Source organism: Rhinoderma darwinii, chromosome 1 (genome assembly GCF_050947455.1).
Source record: "Rhinoderma darwinii isolate aRhiDar2 chromosome 1, aRhiDar2.hap1, whole genome shotgun sequence".
In the NCBI taxonomy this organism is placed as follows: Eukaryota; Metazoa; Chordata; class Amphibia; order Anura; family Rhinodermatidae; genus Rhinoderma; species Rhinoderma darwinii.
Window position 1 is genome coordinate 3,279,492 of NC_134687.1, and position 23,711 is coordinate 3,303,202.

Genomic DNA, 23,711 nt, shown 5'->3' on the forward strand with positions numbered 1-23,711 from the left:
TGGTGTGGCGGTATTATTCAGTAACAGTATGGGGGTATTATTCAGTCACTATGTGGTTATGGTGTGGAGGTATTATTCAGTAACAGTATGGGGGTATTATTCAGTCACTGTGTGGTTATGGTGTGGTGGTATTATTCAGTAACAGTATGGAGGTATTATTCAGTCACTATGTGGCTATGGTGTGGTGGTATTATTCAGTAACAGTATGGGGGTATTATTCAGTCACTATGTGGTTATGGTGTGGCGGTATTATTCAGTAACAGTATGGGGGTATTATTCAGTCACTATGTGGTTATGGTGTGGCAGTATTATTCAGTAACAGTATGGGGGTATTATTCAGTCACTATGTGGTTATGGTGTGGAGGTATTATTCAGTAACAGTATGGGGGTATTAGTCAGTCACTATGTGGTTATGGTGTGGTGGTATTATTCAGTAACTGTATGGAGGTATTATTCAGTCACTATGTGGTTATGGTGTGGTGGTATTATTCAGTAACAGTATGGGGGTATTATTCAGTCACTATGTGGTTATGGTGGGGTGGTATTATTCAGTAACAGTATGGGGGTATTATTCAGTCACTATGTGGTTATGGTGTGGTGGTATTATTCAGTAACTGTATGGAGGTATTATTCAGTCACTATGTGGTTATGGGGTGGTGGTATTATTCAGTAACAGTATGGGGGTATTATTCAGTCACTATGTGGCTATGGTGTGGAGGTATTATTCAGTAACAGTATGGGGTATTATTCAGACACTATGTGGTTATGGTGTGGTGGTATTATTCAGTAACAGTATGGGAGTATTATTCAGTCACTATGTGGTTATGGTGTGGGGGTATTAGTCAGTATCAGTATGGGGGTATTATTCAGTCACTATGTGGTTATGGTGTGGTGGTGTTATTCAGTAACAGTATGGGGGTATTATTCAGTCACTATGTGGTTATGGTGTGGTGGTATTATTCAGTAACAGTATGGGGTTATTATTCAGTCACTATGTGGTTATGGTGTGGTGATATTATTCAGTAACAGTATGGGGGTATTAGTCAGTCACTATGTGGTTATGGTGTGGGGGTATTATTCAGTAACAGTCTGGGGGTATTATTCAGTCACTATGTGGTTATGGTGTGGAGGTATTATTCAGTAACAGTATGGGGGTATTATTCAGTCACTATGTGGTTATGGTGTGGTGTTATTATTCAGTAACAGTATGGTGGTATTATTCAGTTTCTATGTGGTTATGATGTGGAGGTATTATTCAGTAACAGTATGGTGGTATTATTCAGTCACTATGTGGTTACGGTGTGGAGGTATTATTCAGTAACAGTATGGGGGTATTATTCAGTCACTATGTGGTTACGGTGTGGAGGTATTATTCAGTAACAGTATGGGGATATTATTCAGTCACTATGTGGTTATGGTGTGGAGGTATTATTCAGTATCAGTATGGGGGTATTATTCAGTCACTATGTAGTTATGGTGTGGTGGTATTATTCAGTAACCGTATGGGGGTATTATTCAGTCATTATGTGGTTATGGTGGGGTGGTATTATTCAGTAACAGTATGGGGGTATTATTCAGTCACTATGTGGTTATGGTGTGGAGGTATTATTCAGTAACCGTATGGGGGTATTATTCAGTCACTATGTGGTTATGGTGTAGTGGTATTATTCAGTAACAGTATGGAGGTATTATTCAGTCACTATGTGGCTATGGTGTGGTGGTATTATTCAGTAACAGTATGGGGGTATTATTCAGTCACTATGTGGTTATGGTGTGGTGGTATTATTCAGTAACAGTATGTGGGTATTATTCAGTCACTATGTGGTTATGGTGTGGCGGTATTATTCAGTAACAGTATGGGGGTATTATTCAGTCACTATGTGGTTATGGTGTGGAGGTATTATTCAGTAACAGTATGGGGGTATTATTCAGTCACTGTGTGGTTATGGTGTGGTGGTATTATTCAGTAACAGTATGGAGGTATTATTCAGTCACTATGTGGCTATGGTGTGGTGGTATTATTCAGTAACAGTATGGGGGTATTATTCAGTCACTATGTGGTTATGGTGTGGCGGTATTATTCAGTAACAGTATGGGGGTATTATTCAGTCACTATGTGGTTATGGTGTGGCAGTATTATTCAGTAACAGTATGGGGGTATTATTCAGTCACTATGTGGTTATGGTGTGGAGGTATTATTCAGTAACAGTATGGGGGTATTAGTCAGTCACTATGTGGTTATGGTGTGGTGGTATTATTCAGTAACTGTATGGAGGTATTATTCAGTCACTATGTGGTTATGGTGTGGTGGTATTATTCAGTAACAGTATGGGGGTATTATTCAGTCACTATGTGGTTATGGTGGGGTGGTATTATTCAGTAACAGTATGGGGGTATTATTCAGTCACTATGTGGTTATGGTGTGGTGGTATTATTCAGTAACTGTATGGAGGTATTATTCAGTCACTATGTGGTTATGGGGTGGTGGTATTATTCAGTAACAGTATGGGGGTATTATTCAGTCACTATGTGGCTATGGTGTGGAGGTATTATTCAGTAACAGTATGGGGTATTATTCAGACACTATGTGGTTATGGTGGGGTGGTATTATTCAGTAACAGTATGGGAGTATTATTCAGTCACTATGTGGTTATGGTGTGGTGGTATTATTCAGTAACAGTATGGGGTTATTATTCAGTCACTATGTGGTTATGGTGTGGTGATATTATTCAGTAACAGTATGGGGGTATTAGTCAGTCACTATGTGGTTATGGTGTGGGGGTATTATTCAGTAACAGTCTGGGGGTATTATTCAGTCACTATGTGGTTATGGTGTGGAGGTATTATTCAGTAACAGTATGGGGGTATTATTCAGTCACTATGTGGTTATGGTGTGGTGTTATTATTCAGTAACAGTATGGTGGTATTATTCAGTTTCTATGTGGTTATGATGTGGAGGTATTATTCAGTAACAGTATGGTGGTATTATTCAGTCACTATGTGGTTACGGTGTGGAGGTATTATTCAGTAACAGTATGGGGGTATTATTCAGTCACTATGTGGTTATGGTGGGGTGGTATTATTCAGTAACAGTATGGGGGTATTATTCAGTCACTATGTGGTTATGGTGTGGTGGTATTATTCAGTAACTGTATGGAGGTATTATTCAGTCACTATGTGGTTATGGGGTGGTGGTATTATTCAGTAACAGTATGGGGGTATTATTCAGTCACTATGTGGCTATGGTGTGGAGGTATTATTCAGTAACAGTATGGGGTATTATTCAGACACTATGTGGTTATGGTGGGGTGGTATTATTCAGTAACAGTATGGGAGTATTATTCAGTCACTATGTGGTTATGGTGTGGTGGTATTATTCAGTAACAGTATGGGGTTATTATTCAGTCACTATGTGGTTATGGTGTGGTGATATTATTCAGTAACAGTATGGGGGTATTAGTCAGTCACTATGTGGTTATGGTGTGGGGGTATTATTCAGTAACAGTCTGGGGGTATTATTCAGTCACTATGTGGTTATGGTGTGGAGGTATTATTCAGTAACAGTATGGGGGTATTATTCAGTCACTATGTGGTTATGGTGTGGTGTTATTATTCAGTAACAGTATGGTGGTATTATTCAGTTTCTATGTGGTTATGATGTGGAGGTATTATTCAGTAACAGTATGGTGGTATTATTCAGTCACTATGTGGTTACGGTGTGGAGGTATTATTCAGTAACAGTATGGGGGTATTATTCAGTCACTATGTGGTTATGGTGTGGTGTTATTATTCAGTAACAGTATGGTGGTATTATTCAGTTTCTATGTGGTTATGATGTGGAGGTATTATTCAGTAACAGTATGGTGGTATTATTCAGTCACTATGTGGTTACGGTGTGGAGGTATTATTCAGTAACAGTATGGGGGTATTATTCAGTCACTATGTGGTTACGGTGTGGAGGTATTATTCAGTAACAGTATGGGGATATTATTCAGTCACTATGTGGTTATGGTGTGGAGGTATTATTCAGTATCAGTATGGGGGTATTATTCAGTCACTATGTAGTTATGGTGTGGTGGTATTATTCAGTAACCGTATGGGGGTATTATTCAGTCATTATGTGGTTATGGTGGGGTGGTATTATTCAGTAACAGTATGGGGGTATTATTCAGTCACTATGTGGTTATGGTGTGGAGGTATTATTCAGTAACCGTATGGGGGTATTATTCAGTCACTATGTGGTTATGGTGTGGTGGTATTATTCAGTCACTGTGTGGAGGTATTATTCAGTCACTATGTGGTTATGGTGTGGTGGTATTATTCAGTAACAGTATGGAGGTATTATTCAGTCACTATGTGGCTATGGTGTGGTGGTATTATTCAGTAACAGTATGGGGGTATTATTCAGTCACTATGTGGTTATGGTGTGGTGGTATTATTCAGTAACAGTATGTGGGTATTATTCAGTCACTATGTGGTTATGGTGTGGCGGTATTATTCAGTAACAGTATGGGGGTATTATTCAGTCACTATGTGGTTATGGTGTGGAGGTATTATTCAGTAACAGTATGGGGGTATTATTCAGTCACTGTGTGGTTATGGTGTGGTGGTATTATTCAGTAACAGTATGGAGGTATTATTCAGTCACTATGTGGCTATGGTGTGGTGGTATTATTCAGTAACAGTATGGGGGTATTATTCAGTCACTATGTGGTTATGGTGTGGCGGTATTATTCAGTAACAGTATGGGGGTATTATTCAGTCACTATGTGGTTATGGTGTGGCAGTATTATTCAGTAACAGTATGGGGGTATTATTCAGTCACTATGTGGTTATGGTGTGGAGGTATTATTCAGTAACAGTATGGGGGTATTAGTCAGTCACTATGTGGTTATGGTGTGGTGGTATTATTCAGTAACTGTATGGAGGTATTATTCAGTCACTATGTGGTTATGGTGTGGTGGTATTATTCAGTAACAGTATGGGGGTATTATTCAGTCACTATGTGGTTATGGTGGGGTGGTATTATTCAGTAACAGTATGGGGGTATTATTCAGTCACTATGTGGTTATGGTGTGGTGGTATTATTCAGTAACTGTATGGAGGTATTATTCAGTCACTATGTGGTTATGGGGTGGTGGTATTATTCAGTAACAGTATGGGGGTATTATTCAGTCACTATGTGGCTATGGTGTGGAGGTATTATTCAGTAACAGTATGGGGTATTATTCAGACACTATGTGGTTATGGTGTGGTGGTATTATTCAGTAACAGTATGGGAGTATTATTCAGTCACTATGTGGTTATGGTGTGGGGGTATTAGTCAGTATCAGTATGGGGGTATTATTCAGTCACTATGTGGTTATGGTGTGGTGGTGTTATTCAGTAACAGTATGGGGGTATTATTCAGTCACTATGTGGTTATGGTGTGGTGGTATTATTCAGTAACAGTATGGGGTTATTATTCAGTCACTATGTGGTTATGGTGTGGTGATATTATTCAGTAACAGTATGGGGGTATTAGTCAGTCACTATGTGGTTATGGTGTGGGGGTATTATTCAGTAACAGTATGGGGGTATTATTCAGTCACTATGTGGTTATGATGTGGTGGTATTATTCAGTAACAGTATGGGGGTATTATTCTGTCACTATGTGGTTATGATGTGGTGGTATTATTCAGTAACAGTATGGGGGTATTATTCAGTCACTATGTGGTTATGGTGTGGTGGTATTATTCAGTAACAGTATGGGGGTATTATTCAGTAACAGTATGGGGGTATTATTCAGTCACTATGTGGTTATGGTGTGGAGGTATTATTCAGTAACAGTATGGGGGTATTATTCAGTCACTATGTGGTTATGGTGTGGTGGTATTATTCAGTAACAGTATGGGGGTATTATTCAGTCACTATGTGGTTATGGTGTGGAGGTATTATTCAGTAACAGTATGGGGGTATTATTCAGTCACTATGTGGTTATGGTGTGGTGATATTATTCAATAACAGTATGGGCGTATTAGTCAGTCACTATGTGGTTATGGTGTGGGGGTATTAGTCAGTATCAGTATGGGGGTATTATTCAGTCACTATGTGGTTATGGTGTGGTGGTGTTATTCAGTAACAGTATGGGGGTATAATTCAGTCACTATGTGGTTATGGTGTGGTGGTATTATTCAGTAACAGTATGGGGTTATTATTCAGTCACTATGTGGTTATGGTGTGGTGGTATTATTCAGTAACAGTATGGGGGTATTATTCAGTCACTATGTGGTTATGGTGTGGTGGTATTATTCAGTAACAGTATGAGGGTATTATTCAGTCACTATGTGGTTATGGTGTGGTGGTATTATTCAGTAACAGTATGGGGGTATTATTCAGTCACTATGTGGTTATGGTGTGGAGGTATTATTCAGTAACAGTATGGGGGTATTATTCAGTCACTATGTGGTTATGGTGTGGTGATATTATTCAATAACAGTATGGGCGTATTAGTCAGTCACTATGTGGTTATGGTGTGGTGGTATTATTCAGTAACAGTATGGAGATATTATTTAGTCACTATGTGGTTATGGTGTGGTGGTATTATTCAGTCACTATGTGGTTATGGTGTGGTGGTATTAGTCAGTATCAGTATGGGGGTATTATTCAGTCACTATGTGGTTATGGTGTGGTGGTGTTATTCAGTAACAGTATGGGGGTATTATTCAGTCACTATGTGGTTATGGTGTGGTGGTATTATTCAGTAACAGTATGGGGTTATTATTCAGTCACTATGTGGTTATGGTGTGGTGGTATTATTCAGTAACAGTATGGGGGTATTATTCAGTCACTATGTGGTTATGGTGTGGTGGTATTATTCAGTAACAGTATGGTGGTATTATTCAGTCACTATGTGGTTATGGTGTGGAGATATTATTCAGTAACAGTATGGGGGTATTATTCAGTCACTATGTGGTTATGGTGTGGTGGTATTATTCAGTAACAGTATGGGGGTATTATTCAGTCACTATGTGGTTATGGTGTGGAGATATTATTCAGTAACAGTATGGGGGTATTATTCAGTCACTATGTGGTTATGGTGTGGGGGTATTAGTCAGTATCAGTATGGGGGTATTATTCAGTCACTATGTGGTTATGGTGTGTTGGTATTATTCAGTAACAGTATGGGGTATTATTCAGTCACTATGTGGTTATGGTGTGGTGGTATTATTCAGTAATAGTATGGGAGTATTATTCAGTCACTATGTGGTTATGGTGTGGAGATATTATTCAGTAACAGTATGGGGGTATTATTCAGTCACTATGAGGTTATGGTGTGGTGGTATTATTCAGTATCAGTATGGGGGTATTATTCAGTAACTATGTGGTTATGGTGTGGCGGTATTACTCAGTAACAGTATGGGGATATTATTCAGTCACTATGTGGTTATGGTGTGGAGGTATTATTCAGTAACAGTATGGGGGTGTTATTCAGTCACTATGTGGTTATGGTGTGGCGGTATTATTCAGTATCAGTATGGGGGTATTATTTAATCTGGTATAGTGGTATGATATAACTGTATATGTATATAGATAATTTTTTTTGTGAGGGGGGTACATATGCTTTTTGTCTTTTAACACTCCTGGACGGGCTAGAAATCAGTGATCACTTCTTGCCTGCTTTATTGATACAGTGAGGGCGTGTTAACATCAGTGCTTGGTTCCTTTCATGACTTCTGTCAGAACTTTCCGTCGGAGGAACTCATTAACGGAAAGGCAAACGGAAACCATAGCTATCGTTTGCATTACCATTGATTTCAATGGTAATGTTTACGTTGCAAATACTTTCCATTTGTCTCCATCCGTAAGGTTTCAGTTTTTTTGGCAGAATCAATGCCACAGACTGAAATCAATGGTAATGCAAACGGAAAGCTATGGTTTCCGGTTGGCTTCCGTTCATGGGTTCACCTGACCGAAAGGTCTGATGGAAGCCATCAACGGAACCCCGACGCAGATGTGAACAGACCCTAATTCAGCATTTGGAGCCCCACTTTTAAGTTTGCCCAGGGCCACACTTTGTCTAAAACCGGCCCTGTAGCAGACGTGCGGCACGACAGGCACGTCTGCTAGTGGTAGAAGACGCCTCTCTGACGCTGCATGCACCGCCAAAGAGGAACAGAAGAGCAGGACAGCTCTCCCTTCAGGCCTCCCTTCAGGTCTGAAGAGAAGGGCGGTGAGGTGAGTCAGCCCTGGTACTGCCCATTCATCCTCCTGCCCCAACCAACATTGTATGTTTACACAGAGGAAATTCCACTTCCCATTGAATTTTTTCAGCTAGCAGGAAAAAGATGCGTCCTGCTCGATCTTCAGGCGGATTCTGTTCAAATCTCCCGTTGAAGTCAATGGGAGGAGGAATCTTCCTGCCAATGGGACCCGCCACACAAAATCCGCTATGTCAACAGGGCCTTAGATGGTTAGATGCCCCCTTGCAGTATAATCCCCCCATAGAGCACTCAATAGTTATTATACTAAAAGGGAGGTCAGAGCGTCTAACTGACTGCTGAGGGCTCTATGAGGGGAGATATCTTCCCCCACAGAGTAGACAGTCAGAGGCTTAGACCCCCCCATACAGCCCTCAGTAGTTATTTTAACGCAAGGGAAGGGGTATCTGACTGATTAAAGTGTAACTAAAGTTGTAATATGTCATAGTGAAATGTCATAAGTTTTTATCGGTTGGGGTCTGAGCACTGAGATCGCCACCGATCGCTAAAACGAAGCGGCAGAAGATCTCAGGTAAGTGCTGTGCCTCTTTGTTTCTGATCGGCTTTTCTCGGAAAGCCGAGGGAGCGGTGTACGGACTCAGACGTTCTATTGAGACTATACTTGGCAGTGAGATAATGCCTCAACTCCTCCTTGTAAAAAGTGCCATAATCTCCCACCTCCTCCTTGTAGACTGCCATACAGCCTTCCACATCCCTCATGTAGACAGTGCCATACAGCCCCCCACCTCCCTCATGTAGACAGTGCCAAATAGTCCCCACCTCCCCATTGTAGACAGTGCCATGCAGCCCCCCCCCACCTCCCCCTTGTAGATCGTGCCATACAGCCCCCACCTCCTTCATGTAGACAGTGCCCCCAAACAAGACAGGAATTGTACTCGCCTCGGCCCCGTTCCCATTGACAAAGTGAGCTGCTCCACGACGGGATCCTTGCGTCGGCCGGCGTGATCCTGTCGCCTAGTACAGAGTTTCCCAACCTTTTCGGACTTGAAGCAGCTCTGGAAAAATAACATTTCCTAAAGGCCCCCTACCAAAAATTGTTTCCAGAAAGACAGAAAACGGCTAAAAACAAGCACTGCACTCTCAGGGTCTGTTCATACAGCTCTTTTTGTAAGGCAGAAAAAATCTGCTTCAAAATTCCTTCAGCAACTGACAGCGTCGTGTGACGTTATTTTTATTGCGTTCTTATCAAGCCGTTGAAGCGAATGCAAAAGACGCAGAAAAAAAAAAGCTCCAAACGGGCACCGCAAGAATTTACTGCCTCCTATTAATGTCAATTGGAGGTCAGAGGTGGTCACTTGAAGACCATGGTCATTACAGTGAGTGGGGGGCCGATGGTCATGTTACTGTGAGTGGGGGGCTGATTGTTATTTTACTGTGAGTGGGGGGCTGATGGTCATTACAGTGAGTGGGGGGCCGATGGTCATGTTACTGTGAGTTACTGTGAGTTACTCACAGTAACATGACCATCGGCCCCCCACTCACTGTAATGACCATCAGCCCCCCACTCACAGTAAAATAACAATCAGCCCCCCACTCACAGTAATATGACCATCAGCCCCCCACTCACAATAAAATAACCATCAGCCCCCCCCACTCACAGTAATGACCATCAGCCCCCCACTCACAGTAATGACCATCAGCCCCCCACTCACAGTAAAATAACAATCAGTCCCCCCTCACAGTAAAATAACAATCAGCCCCCCACTCACAGTAATATGACCATCAGCCCCCACTCACAGTAATATGACCATCAGCCCCCCACTCACAGTAAAATGACCATCAGCCCCCCACTCACAGTAAAATAACCATCAGCCCCCCACTCACAGTAAAATCACCATCAGCCCCCACTCACTGTAATGACCATCAGCCCCCCACTCACAGTAATGACCATCAGCCCCCTACTCACAGTAATGACCATCAGCCCCCCACTCACAGTAAAATGACCATCAGCCCCCCACTCACAGTAATGACCATCAGCCCCCACTCACAGTAATAACCATCAGCCCCCCCACTCACAGTAAAATCACCATCAGCCCCCACTCACAGTAAAATGACCATCAGCCCCCCACTCACAGTAATAACCATCAGCCCCCCCACTCACAGTAAAATCACCATCAGCCCCCACTCACAGTAATGACCATCAGCCCCCCACTCACAGTAATAACCATCAGCCCCCCCACTCACAGTAATGACCATCAGCCCCCCACTCACAGTAATAACCATCAGACCCCCACTCACAGTAATGACCATCAGCCCCCACTCACAGTAATGACCATCAGCCCCCCACTCACAGTAATGACCATCAGCCCCCCACTCACAGTAATGACCATCAGCCCCCCACTCATAGTAATGACCATCAGCCCCCCACTCATAGTAATAACCATCAGACCCCCACTCACAGTAATGACCATCAGCCCCCACTCACAGTAATGACCATCAGCCCCCCACTCACAGTAATAACCATCAGCCCCCCACTCACAGTAATCACCATCAACCCCCCACTCACAATAATGACCATCAGCCCCCCACTCACAGTAATGACCATCAGCCCCCCACTCACAGTAATGACCATCAGCCCCCCACTCACAGTAATGACCATCAGCCCCCCACTCACAGTAATGACCATCAACCCCCCACTCACAGTAAAATAACCATCAGCCCCCCACTCACAGTAATGACCATCAGCCCCCCACTCACAGTAATGACCATCAACCCCCCACTCACAGTAAAATAACCATCACACCCCCACTCACAGTAAAATGACCATCAGCCCCCCACTCACAGTAAAATAACCATCAGACTCCCACTCACAGTAAAATAACCATCAGACCCCTACTAACAGTAAAATGACCATCAGCCCCCCACTCTCACTAAAATGACCAGCAACCCACCACTCACAGATTCCCCTTGTAAGTAGTGCCACACAGCCCCCTTGTAGATTGCACCCCTCTTCCTGTAGATAGCGCCACTGTAGCTCCCTGAAGGAGGGGAATTCCCCTGTGGCCAGGGATTCCGCTCCTGGACTGAGTGTTTGATGTCTCTGTCCATATATGGACAGAAGCGGAATCCCTGTCCACAGTGTTGCCGACGCTGTAACCAGGGATGCCACTCCAGGAGAAACACCTGACGTCTCTATCCACACGGGGATTCTGCTCCTTCAGGGAGCTACAGTGGTGCTAGTAGTAGAGAGCAGAGCAGGGAGATACCTTCCTGCTCTGCTATAGTATTCAATAGTACCTAGGACGCAGATACTATTGAAAGTGGCGTCGCTACTGCTGGTAGCGGTGTCGCCAGTGGCGGATTAAGTAGACCATGGGCCCTGGGCTGTTACCCAAACTTGGGCCCCCCTTCCTCACCGCCGCCCTGCCGTAACTATTTTTAACACTACTTTTTTGGGCAAGCATTAACAGTGTTACGATTTCCCTTGTCACAGGGCTGTGTCCCTACATACTGACAGTATCACACTGTGCAGGGACACATCCTCCTGACAAGGGGAATTATCTATCAGTCCTGGACTGCAGAAAGACTTTTTGTGAAATACAAGGATTCCTATAATAAACATGTCAGGAGAGGGGACAGATTCTCTACAAATCCAGTGACTCACAGGTGATGACGTCTCAGATTCTAGTAGTTTTTTTCCTCCTTTCTTCTCCATCCGGTCCAGCGCTCATGACGACTTCTCCCGGCCATGACTCATTTCTGCAGAATTTGCCACTCAGACGTCTCCTCACTTTTCCAACATTTCCACACCTATAAACGAAAATAAAGTTATCATGGTGCCACATACTGTGCCCCTAAATATAATAGCACCAAACACTGCGTGCCTGAATATAATACCACACACTGTAAAACACCACATACACACAGCCCCCTGTACATAGTGCCACACACAGCCCCTGTAGATATTACACACCCCCATAGATATCGCCATACACAGCCCCCTCTATATATCACACATCCTCCCCGTAGAGAGCGTTACACACAGCCCCATATAGATAGTGCCATACAGCCCCCTGTAGAGAGCGCCACACAGCCCTCCCCCTCTTGTAAATAGCACCAAAAAGCCCCCCTTATACAGAGCGCCACACACATACCACTGTGGATAGCACTACACAGCCCCCCCTTGTATATAGTGGCACACAGCGCTCCCCCTTGTATATAGTGGCACACAGCGCTCCCCCTTGTATATAGTGCCACACAGCGCTCCCCCTTGTATATAGTGGCACACAGCGCTCCCCCTTGTATATAGTGGCACACAGCGCTCCCCCTTGTATATAGTGCCACACAGCGCTCCCCCTTGTATATAGTGGCACACAGCGCTCCCCCTTGTATATAGTGGCACACAGCGCTCCCCCTTGTATATAGTGGCACACAGCGCTCCCCCTTGTATATAGTGGCACACAGCGCTCCCCCTTGTATATAGTGGCACACAGCGCTCCCCCTTGTATATAGTGCCACACAGCGCTCCCCCTTGTATATAGTGCCACACAGCGCTCCCCCTTGTATATAGTGGCACACAGCGCTCCCCCTTGTATATAGTGGCACACAGCGCTCCCCCTTGTATATAGTGGCACACAGCGCTCCCCCTTGTATATAGTGCCACACAGCGCTCCCCCTTGTATATAGTGGCACACAGCGCTCCCCCTTGTATATAGTGGCACACAGCGCTCCCCCTTGTATATAGTGGCACACAGCGCTCCCCCTTGTATATAGTGGCACACAGCACTCCCCCTTGTATATAGTGGCACACAGCGCTCCCCCTTGTATATAGTGGCACACAGCGCTCCCCCTTGTATATAGTGCCACAAGGTTATGTACACATTTAAAAACTTTATATCATAATTTTATATATATATATATATATATTACCCAATTACCCTAATATAGACATGTAATATATTACAATTTACGGTAAACAATGACGATTACAAACAAAAGGTCTATTTTAGGGTAAAACTATGTTATTACCCAAAAAAATAGCTGAAACGTAAAAAAGCTTATTTGTTTACTATTATTTTCAAACTTTATGAATAAAAATTGTAAAATAGCAAAAAAGGTGTGTATAAAAACGATAAAAAAACGAAACCTGCATTGTCTACGGAAAAAACGTCGCAAAAATCACGTAGTTTTTATTTATTTTTTATAAAAATGTGTGTTTGGTGCAACTTTGTAATTACGTTTTATTAAAAAATATTTTCACTTTTTGAGATACAGCTGCTTTGTATCCTGTATCCGTCAGGTCAGCAGGACTGACGGGATCAGTGAAACGGGCCCTGCGCTAAATTATAATCTTAGATGTGATAGATTTGAGGTGGATCCTGCGTGTCACTGATCCTGTCAGTCCTGCTGACCTGACGGATACAGGATACAAAGCAGCCGTATCTCAAAAAGTAAAAATATTTTTTAATAAAACGTAATTACAAACTTGCACCAAACACACATTTTTATAAAAAATAAATAAAAACTACGTGATTTTTGCGACGTTTTTTCCGTAGACAATGCAGGTTTCGTTTTTTTATCGTTTTTTATACACACCTTTTTTGCTATTTTACAATTTTTATTCATAAAGTTTGAAAATAATAGTAAAAAAATAAGCTTTTTTAAGTTTCAGCTATTTTTTTTTGGTAATAACATAGTTTTACCCTAAAATAGACCTTTTATTTGTAATCGTCATTGTTTACCGTAAATTTTAATATATTACATGTCTATATTAGGGTAATTGGGTCAGCGCTAGCGTTACAACAATGATTGGCGGGGGGGGACACGTTTTTTTTTGGGGTGGGTATTTTATGTGTATTTATTATTTCATTTTTTTTTGCACTTTACTTTATTATTTTTTTATTACTGTGGTCTGTTCCTCAAAGGTCAAAAAAGACCTTTGGGGAACTTTATATATATTTTTCTTTCTTTTACACCATGTTTTTCCACTGTAACTGGAGCTGCACAGCAGCCCCAGTTACAGGGGAAATCAGCCCTCTCATAGTGACGATTGTCACTAATAGGGCTGTGCTGGGTCTAGTTAGACCCAGCAGCAGCCTGCCACTAACGGCACCCGGTGATCATGTGACCAGTCAAATGATCACCGGGAGGAATAGAGACAGCGCCGCTGCTGCTGTCTCTATTCCTATACACAGCGTTCATTGAACGCTGTGTAAGAAGACATCGGAGAAGACAGAAGCAGCGAAAGCTGCTTCTGTCTTCTCCTCAGGGTCCCCGGCAGTCACTGACAGCCGGAGACCCGACATTCAGCTGCCCGATCGCGCGGGCAGCAAGTTAAAACCCGAGCCGTAGAAAGTCTATGGCTCGGGTTTTAAGGACCCTGACCGCTGGCCGTAAAAATACAGCCAGCGGTCGGGAACCAGTTGGGCAGGAGGATAAGCCTGTACTGACCTCAGCGCCGGTGACCGACCGCCCGGCTCTTGTCTTGCAGATTCAGAGTAACAGAACAGCCGTCCGTCGCTGTTCTGTTACTCAATGGCGGCGGCCCGCACTTGTCAGGGAGGCGTGTCCTACCCCTTTCCCGGCCAATTCCCTGCTCCTCCCCTCCTCATCTTCGTTAGTTAGCAGCGCTAGCGCGCTGAATAGGTACCTTTGCAAGATGATGTGCGGTTCGGGCTGCCATGGGCCCCCTGGGAGCCTCGGGCCCCGGGCGGCCGCCCGAATCGCCCATATGATAATCCGCCACTGGGTGTCGCTGGCTATGGGGGATGGGGGGTCATCCTGGCGGGTGGCATTGGGCACTTTCATGCCCGGTGTCGCGGCTAACACCTGTTCTGGCTGCTACAGCGGTAGCGAAGCCACTGGGAGAAACTGGCGCCTCTGAAACAAGTAGGGGAAGGGAGCCAGCGCAGTGCTCCCTTCTACCTGCTGAAGTGATGCGCAATGGCACAGGTCGCACACCTCTAAGGCTGGCCCTGCACCTGAGCACTATCTACAGGGGGTTGTGTTTCATTATCTACAGAGGGCACTGTAGCAATATCTACAGGGAGCAGTGTATGACACTATCTACAGGGGGCAGTGTGGTGCATCATCTACAAGGGGCACTGAAAGTGGCACTATATACGCTGCTTTTTACGCTGCCAGTAGTGGTCAGTACATATTACTAGCCGTAGTGATAAAGTGAGACATCACCGCCTGTAAACAACCAGATAACCAGAGACTTACAGTACCGGCCACCGTAGTAGTTGTCAGCCAATCTAGTGCAGACATTTTTGTTTGTTTATTTGTATGCAGAAATTCTGGGAAGAAAGCCACGCCCATCAGATAAGCCACACCCACCAGATAAGCCACACCCTAAGTTTTCCTGGAAAAACTGTTTCAATGTTGGCCACTACGCATCAAAGTGCCCTTACTTGAGAAACTCCTCAAACTCTCTCAAAAAAGGGTTAACCAACCCCATCTTAGCAAAGGGATACCAGACAATCTTAACATTTCTCTGGACAAAAAAGAAGACATCAAGACAGGGTACAGCATCATACCTGTCTCTATGCCCAAAACAAAGATGGCTGCCGCGGCCTAGTGAGCCAGTGAGCGTGCACTGCCCTGCTGATCTGGGCCCCACAATAGCTGAGCTATACAGTGAATGGGAGCTGCACCTGCCTAAAAGATACCTGCTGTCAGCGGGCACAGACCTGCCAACTCTATGAGTCAGACACCGACACCACTGAAGGTCTCACCGAGACCACCGACCTAAATCAACGGGGGAGGAGCAGTCACCAGTCCCAACACCCACAGGTAGACAAAATAAAATCCCAGGTGGGGGAGGAGCTAGGGCATTTATAGGCTAACGTCTTTACCCTTCGTGTCTCTTCCCCCTATATGTGGAATTTTCTCATTTGTCTGAAGGAATCGTGTCTCATGTATTGTTATTTTTTGACAGGGAGACACTATGACTTCTTCTTACAAAGTCCGTCTGTACAAGGAATCCGACCATGACTCGGTGCAGAAGATCTTCATCTCTGGTTGTCGTGAGCACATCCCTACGGTTTTCTACAACGCCTTGAGACAACCTCACATCTGGCTGCTCCTGCTGACGGGGCTTCTTCTTCCACTGGTCACTAATGGATCCATTTTGCTCTCCATTTTGGGTGGGTGCAGCGTATTGGTCATGATATGGTACCCGGGTAGAGATTTTTTCCTTTTTCATGCTAGACATGGTCTGGTAGGAGATTTGAAGGACATCAGAAAGTATTACCTGGAAAGGGAAGGTCACTGTTTCTGGGTGGTGGAGTTAGAAGGAGAAGTGGTGGGCATGGTGGCCGCCATCCCGTTCCACGCCTCTGATGAGAAGATTGTGGAGTTGAAGAGGATGTTCGTAGCCAGTCCCCACAGAGGCAAAGGGATCGCTAAACTATTATGCCGAACATTGATTGACTATGCACGGAAGAGTGGGTGTAACGCGGTCGTCCTGTCCACCACAACGGTACAGGTCAATGCCAGACGACTATATGAGAAGATGGGCTTCAAACCTACAGACACAACTGAGCACAACACATTACCCATGAGGCTGGTCAGACTGACTTGGGTTTCGTACAGATACAATATCTCCTACAATAGATAATTATTCTTCACTGCTATATGATTATTTCATTTATCGGTTTATGTGTTAGTCATGGACAGTCATGCGTGCGATGAAGGTTCAAGTCATCAGTCCTTTTTGGTATGTTCATCCTCGGTTTGTAGGAGTCATAGTTATATAACTAGTATATGTCCACAATGGGGAAGTCTACGTTCTCTCAAAATATGGATTTCTTAAAGGGCTTGTCCACTTTAGGGCCCTTTTACACTGGCCAATTATCGGGCAAACGAGTGGCCACAGAACGCTCATTCCCGATAATTGCCCAGAGTAAACAGGGCAAGGATTAGACGAGTAAAAACTCGTTCATCGGCTGATTGCATCGCTTTAAATGCAGAAACTACTATCGTAGTCAGCAGCACATCTCGGTGTGTAAACAGGGAGACGCGCGGCCAACATCTTAGAAATGTATGGGGACGAGCGATCAGAGTAACGAGGGCTCTTCCCCATACTAGCTCTTTGTGAAAGGAGCAAACGATCGCCGATCAATGAGCTGTCTCGTTGATCGGCGCTCGTTTACATGGCCCTCGTAGGGCCTCGTAGGGCCGTGTAATAGTACCTTTAGACAATACCTACTTGTTAGAAAGGTCCCTTGACAATAATCTGATCACAAAGTCTCTACTGGGACCCCTAGCGATCAGCTGTGATCTGTTGGGAAACCTAGTAGTAAGTGTTCCATTTCCCTGCAGCGCCACCACAGGAGAAATGAAGCATTACACAGTGTCCATTCCTATCAGTAGGGTGTCTGTGTAACGCTGGACAGGACAGGTCCTCCAGAGAAAGTGACGCTCTATGTAACGGCTCCAAACTCTGACAAAGAGATGAGGACCCTGAACAGAGAACCCCCCGATATGAACTCACAATTCACTAATACGGTGTATGATAATGGGTATTGTAAACCAGACGATTCCTACAGTCACTTAATTCACAGGCTTTTCTTCTCATCTGGCTACAGACTCTTGCCCATCCATACACCAGTTTGGAGGGTTTAACCTATGATCTAGTAGAGGACCATGATGTCTACTCTTGTGGGGCAACTACGGTAGATGGGCCATGTTTCCTTTATCCTTATCCAAGAAGTAATTGCCTGTAGTGTCGTTCAAAGAAAATCCCGACCATCACAAATTCTTGCTCTACTTCTTTTCTTGCTTTAGTTTCCCTTATAAGGCTGGATTCACACGAGCATGTTACTTCCGTAAAGGACGGAACGTATTTCGGCCGCAAGTCCTGGACTGAACACAGTGCAGGGAGCCGGGCTCCTAGCATCATAGTTATGTACGACGCTAGGAGTCCCTGCCTCGCTGCAGGACAACTGTCCCGTACTGTAATCATGTTTTCAGTTCCACGGAGAGGCAGGGACTCCTAGCGTCGTACATAACTATGATGCTAGGAGCCCGGCTCCCTGCAGTGTGTTCAGTCTGGGACTTGCGGCCAAAATACGTTCCGTCCTTTACGGACGGAACACGCTCGTGTGAACCCAGCCTAACAAGTACAATGACGCAGCACCCAGGAGACGTTCCGGCCCGTCCAAAACGTATACGTCTTCAGTCCCTTACCGAAGACATCAGGCTCCATCACAGGGGTAACCATATTACAAAAACAACAATATTCTCGTATGCCGGCAAGGCGTTAGTATATATCTCATCTGAGCTGCACTAAAATATCACCGATTCTGTGGTGTCTGAAATAAAGGAAAAACTATATAAATGTAAACGAAACATAATACCTATATAATACCTATATAATTTACACTGACGTGTGTGCCCTCATTCTCCTTGTTGAGTCCCTTGGGCTCTCATGTTTGTAAAGTATATATCCAATAATCTCCTCTCCTCGGGGGCGGGTCTGTTCTATTATCTGATATGTCGGCTGGGTAATGATATGATGCAATTGGTCGTTTACTCTTTTACTTATTTGGTCTCTTATGCTGAATTGTCTCCCTGACATAAAACAGATCACACGGCACTTGTCACATTCATTGACTCGCAGGTTGAATAACCGTTGATCCTATAAGATCGCCCAGTGCGTATGATGAAATCCATCTCCGCTGAGTGGGGGAAGTCCCATTGTTAGAAACCATTTCTCCCGTAGTAAATGTATTTCCCTTCGTGATTTTTAGGGGATTTTGGATTTCCTTTTACCCTTTGGCACTTGTCTCCTCCATAGGGATGTCAGGCTTATTCGGCCAAACCAAAGTCACGTGTTCCCGAGGGAGGGGGAGCGGCGACATGGTTGGCTTCTCCATCTTTTTTAAATTTAGGGCAAAATTAAATGGTTTCTGTCTATAAGTTTCTTAAAAAAAAAAATAGAAGAAATGTCCAGCAGAAGGCAGACTCCGGAGCAAATCTGCTGGGGTTTATTATCAATGCAGCACATTCAGATACCTACACGAGAAGCTTTTAGGTGATGGGTAACGTTGAAATGAAGGGGTTAAATATACAGCCTCTTCCTCAACATATAACAGGAATTAAGAAGATATTGGTATCAAGGATGAAGGTCAGATGTTTGCAGGCGTATAGCATGGGAGATTGTGGTAAGGTCCAGCCTCAGAAGAAGTCATCGTAGAGTTGGGGCTCCTGGTGCATCTGGTGGTCTCGCATTGTCAGCCTCCTGTATGACTATGATACATGGTCATATATGTACATACTGGAGATCTTCTGCAGATGCTCCTTACACTTCAATAACCATGGCTGGAGGAAAGACGGTCCCCCTAGTGTGGACATCTCCAGTGTGGTCCTGTCCGTGGCAGCATCTTATTACAGATCAGGCTATACCGTTGGTTAACGACGGGTTTGTAACTTCGTAGGATAAACTGATAAGAGATTCCGGGCGATCGTTTTCTGACTTGTCATTCATGATCGGTCTGTGCAGGTCGTTATTCTGGACGACAATGCCGTAGGTTAAAACTCTAGTCAAAGTGTGACCTGGGCTGAGCTCTGCCTAGATCTGTGTCCTGGACAGGACTTCTAGATGGGACGCAGATATGTCGCATGAACGACTTTCCAAGTATTGTCAACGACTGTAACCAACGTCAAGAACCGAGAAAAATCAAACATGGCAGACGAACTATTCCACAAGTATCTGCCTGCAGTCGGCGTCTGTCACTCTCATTCACATCAAGAAAATGGGTCGATGGTCCACAGAACATCTCTCGTGTATCGCCAGCTAAACTCCAGGCAAACACTCGCTATTCAGTCTGTGGCCGGACTTCTGCGGTTCTAGATCAGTGTTTCTCAATGTTTCTAAGCCAAGTAGCCCCCCCCCCCCATATCCAATACATGACATCAGAGGACCCTAAGGTGATAATCATACACCGTGCCGTACCTATAGGAAGCACAGTATAATCATGGGAGTATCCCTTAGACACATGGCGTGTACCCCTAGACACACGGCGTGTACCCCTAGACACATGGCGCAAACCCCTAGACACACGGCGCGTACCCCTAGACACACAGCTCATACCCCTAGACACACGGCGCGAACCCCTAGACACACGTCGCGTACCCCTAGACACACGGCGCGTACCCCTAGGCACCTGGCGTGTACCCCTAGACACATGGCGTGTACCCCTAGACACCTGGCGCGTACCCCTAGGCACCTGGCATGTACCCCTAGACACATGGGTGTACCCCTAGGCACCTGGCGTGTACCCCTAGGCACATGGCTTGTTCCCCTAGACACACAGAGTATACCCGTAGACACCTGGCGCGTACCCCTAGGCACATGGCGCGTACCCCTAGACACATGGCGCGTACCCCTAGGCACCTGGCATGTACCCCTAGACACATGGGTGTACCCCTAGGCACCTGGCGTGTACCCCTAGGCACATGGCTTGTTCCCCTAGACACACGGAGCATACCCGTAGACACCTGGCGCGTACCCCTAGGCACATGGCGCGTACCCCTAGACACATGGCGCGTACCCCTAGACACATGGCGCGTACCCCTTGACACAAGGCGTGTACCTCTACACACACGGCGTGTACCCCTAGACACACGGCGCGTACCCCTAGACACACGGCGCGTACCCCTAGAAACACGGCGCGTACCCCTAGACACACGGCGCGTACCCCTAGACACACGGCGCGTACCCCTAGACACACGGCGCGTACCCCTAGACACCTGGCGCGTACCCCTAGGCACATGGCGCGTACCCCTAGACACATGCCGCGTACCCCTAGACACATGGCGCGTACCCCTAGACACATGGCGTGTACCCCTAGACACAAGGCGTGTACCCCTAGACACACGGCGAGTACTCCTAGAAACACGGCGCGTACCCCTAGACACACGGCGCGTACCCCTAGACACACGGCGCGTACCCCTAGACACACGGCGCGTACCCCTAGACACATGGCGTGTACCTCTACACACACGGCGTGTACCCCTAGACACACGGCGCGTACCCCTAGAAACACGGCGCGTAACCCTAGACACACGGCGCGTACCCCTAGACACACGGCGCGTACCCCTAGACACCTGGCGCGTACCCCTAGACACACGGCGCGTACCCCTAGACACACGGCGCGTACCCCTAGACACACGGCGCGTACCCCTAGACACACGGCGCGTACCCCTAGACACACGGCGCGTACCCCTAGACACACGGGGTGTACCCCTAGGGTGCTTGTATCTCAGGTAGAGAACATCTAGATTCTAGAAAATCCAAAAGTTTCACTTACCTAAACGGGGGCATTGTGGAGACCACTGCTGTTTTCTTCCGGGCTGAAGCCTGAGCTGCCGGGATATTGTATAGGATATAAACCAACTGATACTACAGGAGACCACTAATATTATGTCTAATATGTGTACAGAGCAGGTGGTCACCCATACAGGACGCCGTTACCAGCCGGGAAGAAGGAGGCGCCAGACACGCCGGGGGTCTGAGGGGTAAACGTGCAGCAGCCGGGGGCAGGGGTATTATTATAGTAGAAGTGGTCTGTAACGCCTCATATCGCTCAAAACACAAGCTGCAGAAAGAGGAGAAGCCCCTGTCTGAAGAATGCCACGTGTGCCACATTCACGAAAGACTCCGGGCACATTTAATCTTTCTGTTCGAGAGAAGCGATGCGTGGGAGGGTGGGGATAAGAGTTCACGATGGCTGCGCTAAATGTACTATGACTGGCGGCGATTATGATGTAAGGTTAGGAGGAGTGGGGTCCAGTATGCCGTAAGTTGTGCCAAACGAAACATGCAATGTGTGCAATGTGCAAATAACCACTCACTCACTCACTCACCCACTCACTCACTCACCCACTCACTCACTCACTCACTCACTCACTCACTCACTCACTCACTCACTCACTCACGCTTTGTAAGGCTCTGTTCACACGCTTAATAAAAAACTGCTGAAAATACAGAGCTGTTTCCAAGGGAATCCACCTCCTGATTTTCAGACGTTTTTTAAGCAAACTCGCGTTTTTCGTGGCGTTTTTGGAGATGTTTTTCTACTGAGTCAATAAAAAACGGCCGCGTAAAAAAACATCCCATCGGCACAGAACGCCGTTTTTCCCATTGAAATCAATGAGCAGATGTTTGGAGGCGTCTGGCTTCTGATTTTTCGGACGTTTTTCGCCTGTTTATGGGCAGAAAAACTTCCGAAAATAAGCCGTGTGAACGAACCCTCAAGCGTCTTTCTAATGACAGGTTAACTCAGCCAGGCTCTTCCAGAAGGACATCGTGTCGCATCGGGTTGATGGTCTGCAGTCATGAACGGTTCTGAGAAGTTCAGGACATTCTGGTTACACACATACACACACACACACACACACACACACAGCGCCCCTGCAGATAGCGCCACACACACACACACACACACACACACACAGCGCCCCTGCAGATAGCGCCACACACACACACAGCGCCCCTGCAGATAGCGCCACACACACACACACACACACACACACACAGCGCCCCTGCAGATAGCGCCACACACACACACACACACACACACACACACACACAGCGCCCCTGCAGATAGCGCCACACACACACACACACACACACATACACACACAGCGCCCCTGCAGATAGCGCCACACACACACAGCTCCCCTGCAGATAGCGCCACACACACACACACACACACACACACACACACACACAGCTCCCCTGCAGATAGCGCCACACACACACACAGCTCCCCTGCAGATAGCGCCACACACACAGCGCCCCTGCAGACAGCGCCACACACACACACACAACGCCACACACACATAGCGCCCCTGCAGATAGCGCCACACACACACACAGCTCCCCTGCAGATAGCGCCACACACACACAGCGCCCCTGCAGATAGCGCCACACACACACACAGTGCCCCTGCAGATAGCGCCACACACACACACAGCGCCCCTGCAGATAGCGCCACACACACACACAGCGCCCCTGCAGATAGCGCCACACACACACAGCGCCCCTGCAGATAGCGCCACACACACACACACAGCTCCCCTGCAGATAGCGCCACACACACACAGCGCCCCTGCAGATAGCGCCACACACACACAGCGCCCCTGCAGATAGCGCCACACACACACACAGCGCCCCTGCAGATAGCGCCACACACACACACAGCGCCCCTGCAGATAGCGCCACACACACACACAGCTCCCCTGCAGATAGCGCCACACACATACACAGCGCCCCTGCAGATAGCGCCACACACACACACAGCTCCCCTGCAGATAGCGCCACACACACACACAGCGCCCCTACAGATAGCGCCGCACACAGCCCCCTGTAGATAGCTCCACACACAGCCCCCTGTAGATAGCTCCACACACAGCCCCCTGTAGATAGCTCCACACACAGCCCCCTGTAGATAGCTCCACACACAGCCCCCTGTAGATAGCTCCACACACAGCCCCCTGTAG

At 46.2% G+C, this 23,711-nt stretch overlaps 1 protein-coding gene across 2 annotated transcripts in view; it reads left to right on the forward strand.

Moving 5' to 3' along the window:
- Positions 1-16,837, forward strand: part of LOC142712447 (N-acetyltransferase 8B-like) — a 25,564-nt gene extending 8,727 nt beyond the window's left edge. For both annotated transcript variants that reach the window (XM_075848602.1, XM_075848601.1), the window contains exon 2: positions 16,141-16,837. In XM_075848602.1, coding sequence (XP_075704717.1) covers positions 16,150-16,821 — 672 coding nt within the window. In that variant the 5' untranslated portion in view covers positions 16,141-16,149 and the 3' untranslated portion in view covers positions 16,822-16,837. The remainder of the gene's footprint in view (positions 1-16,140) is intronic.
- Positions 16,838-23,711: the final 6,874 nt, after the last annotated feature.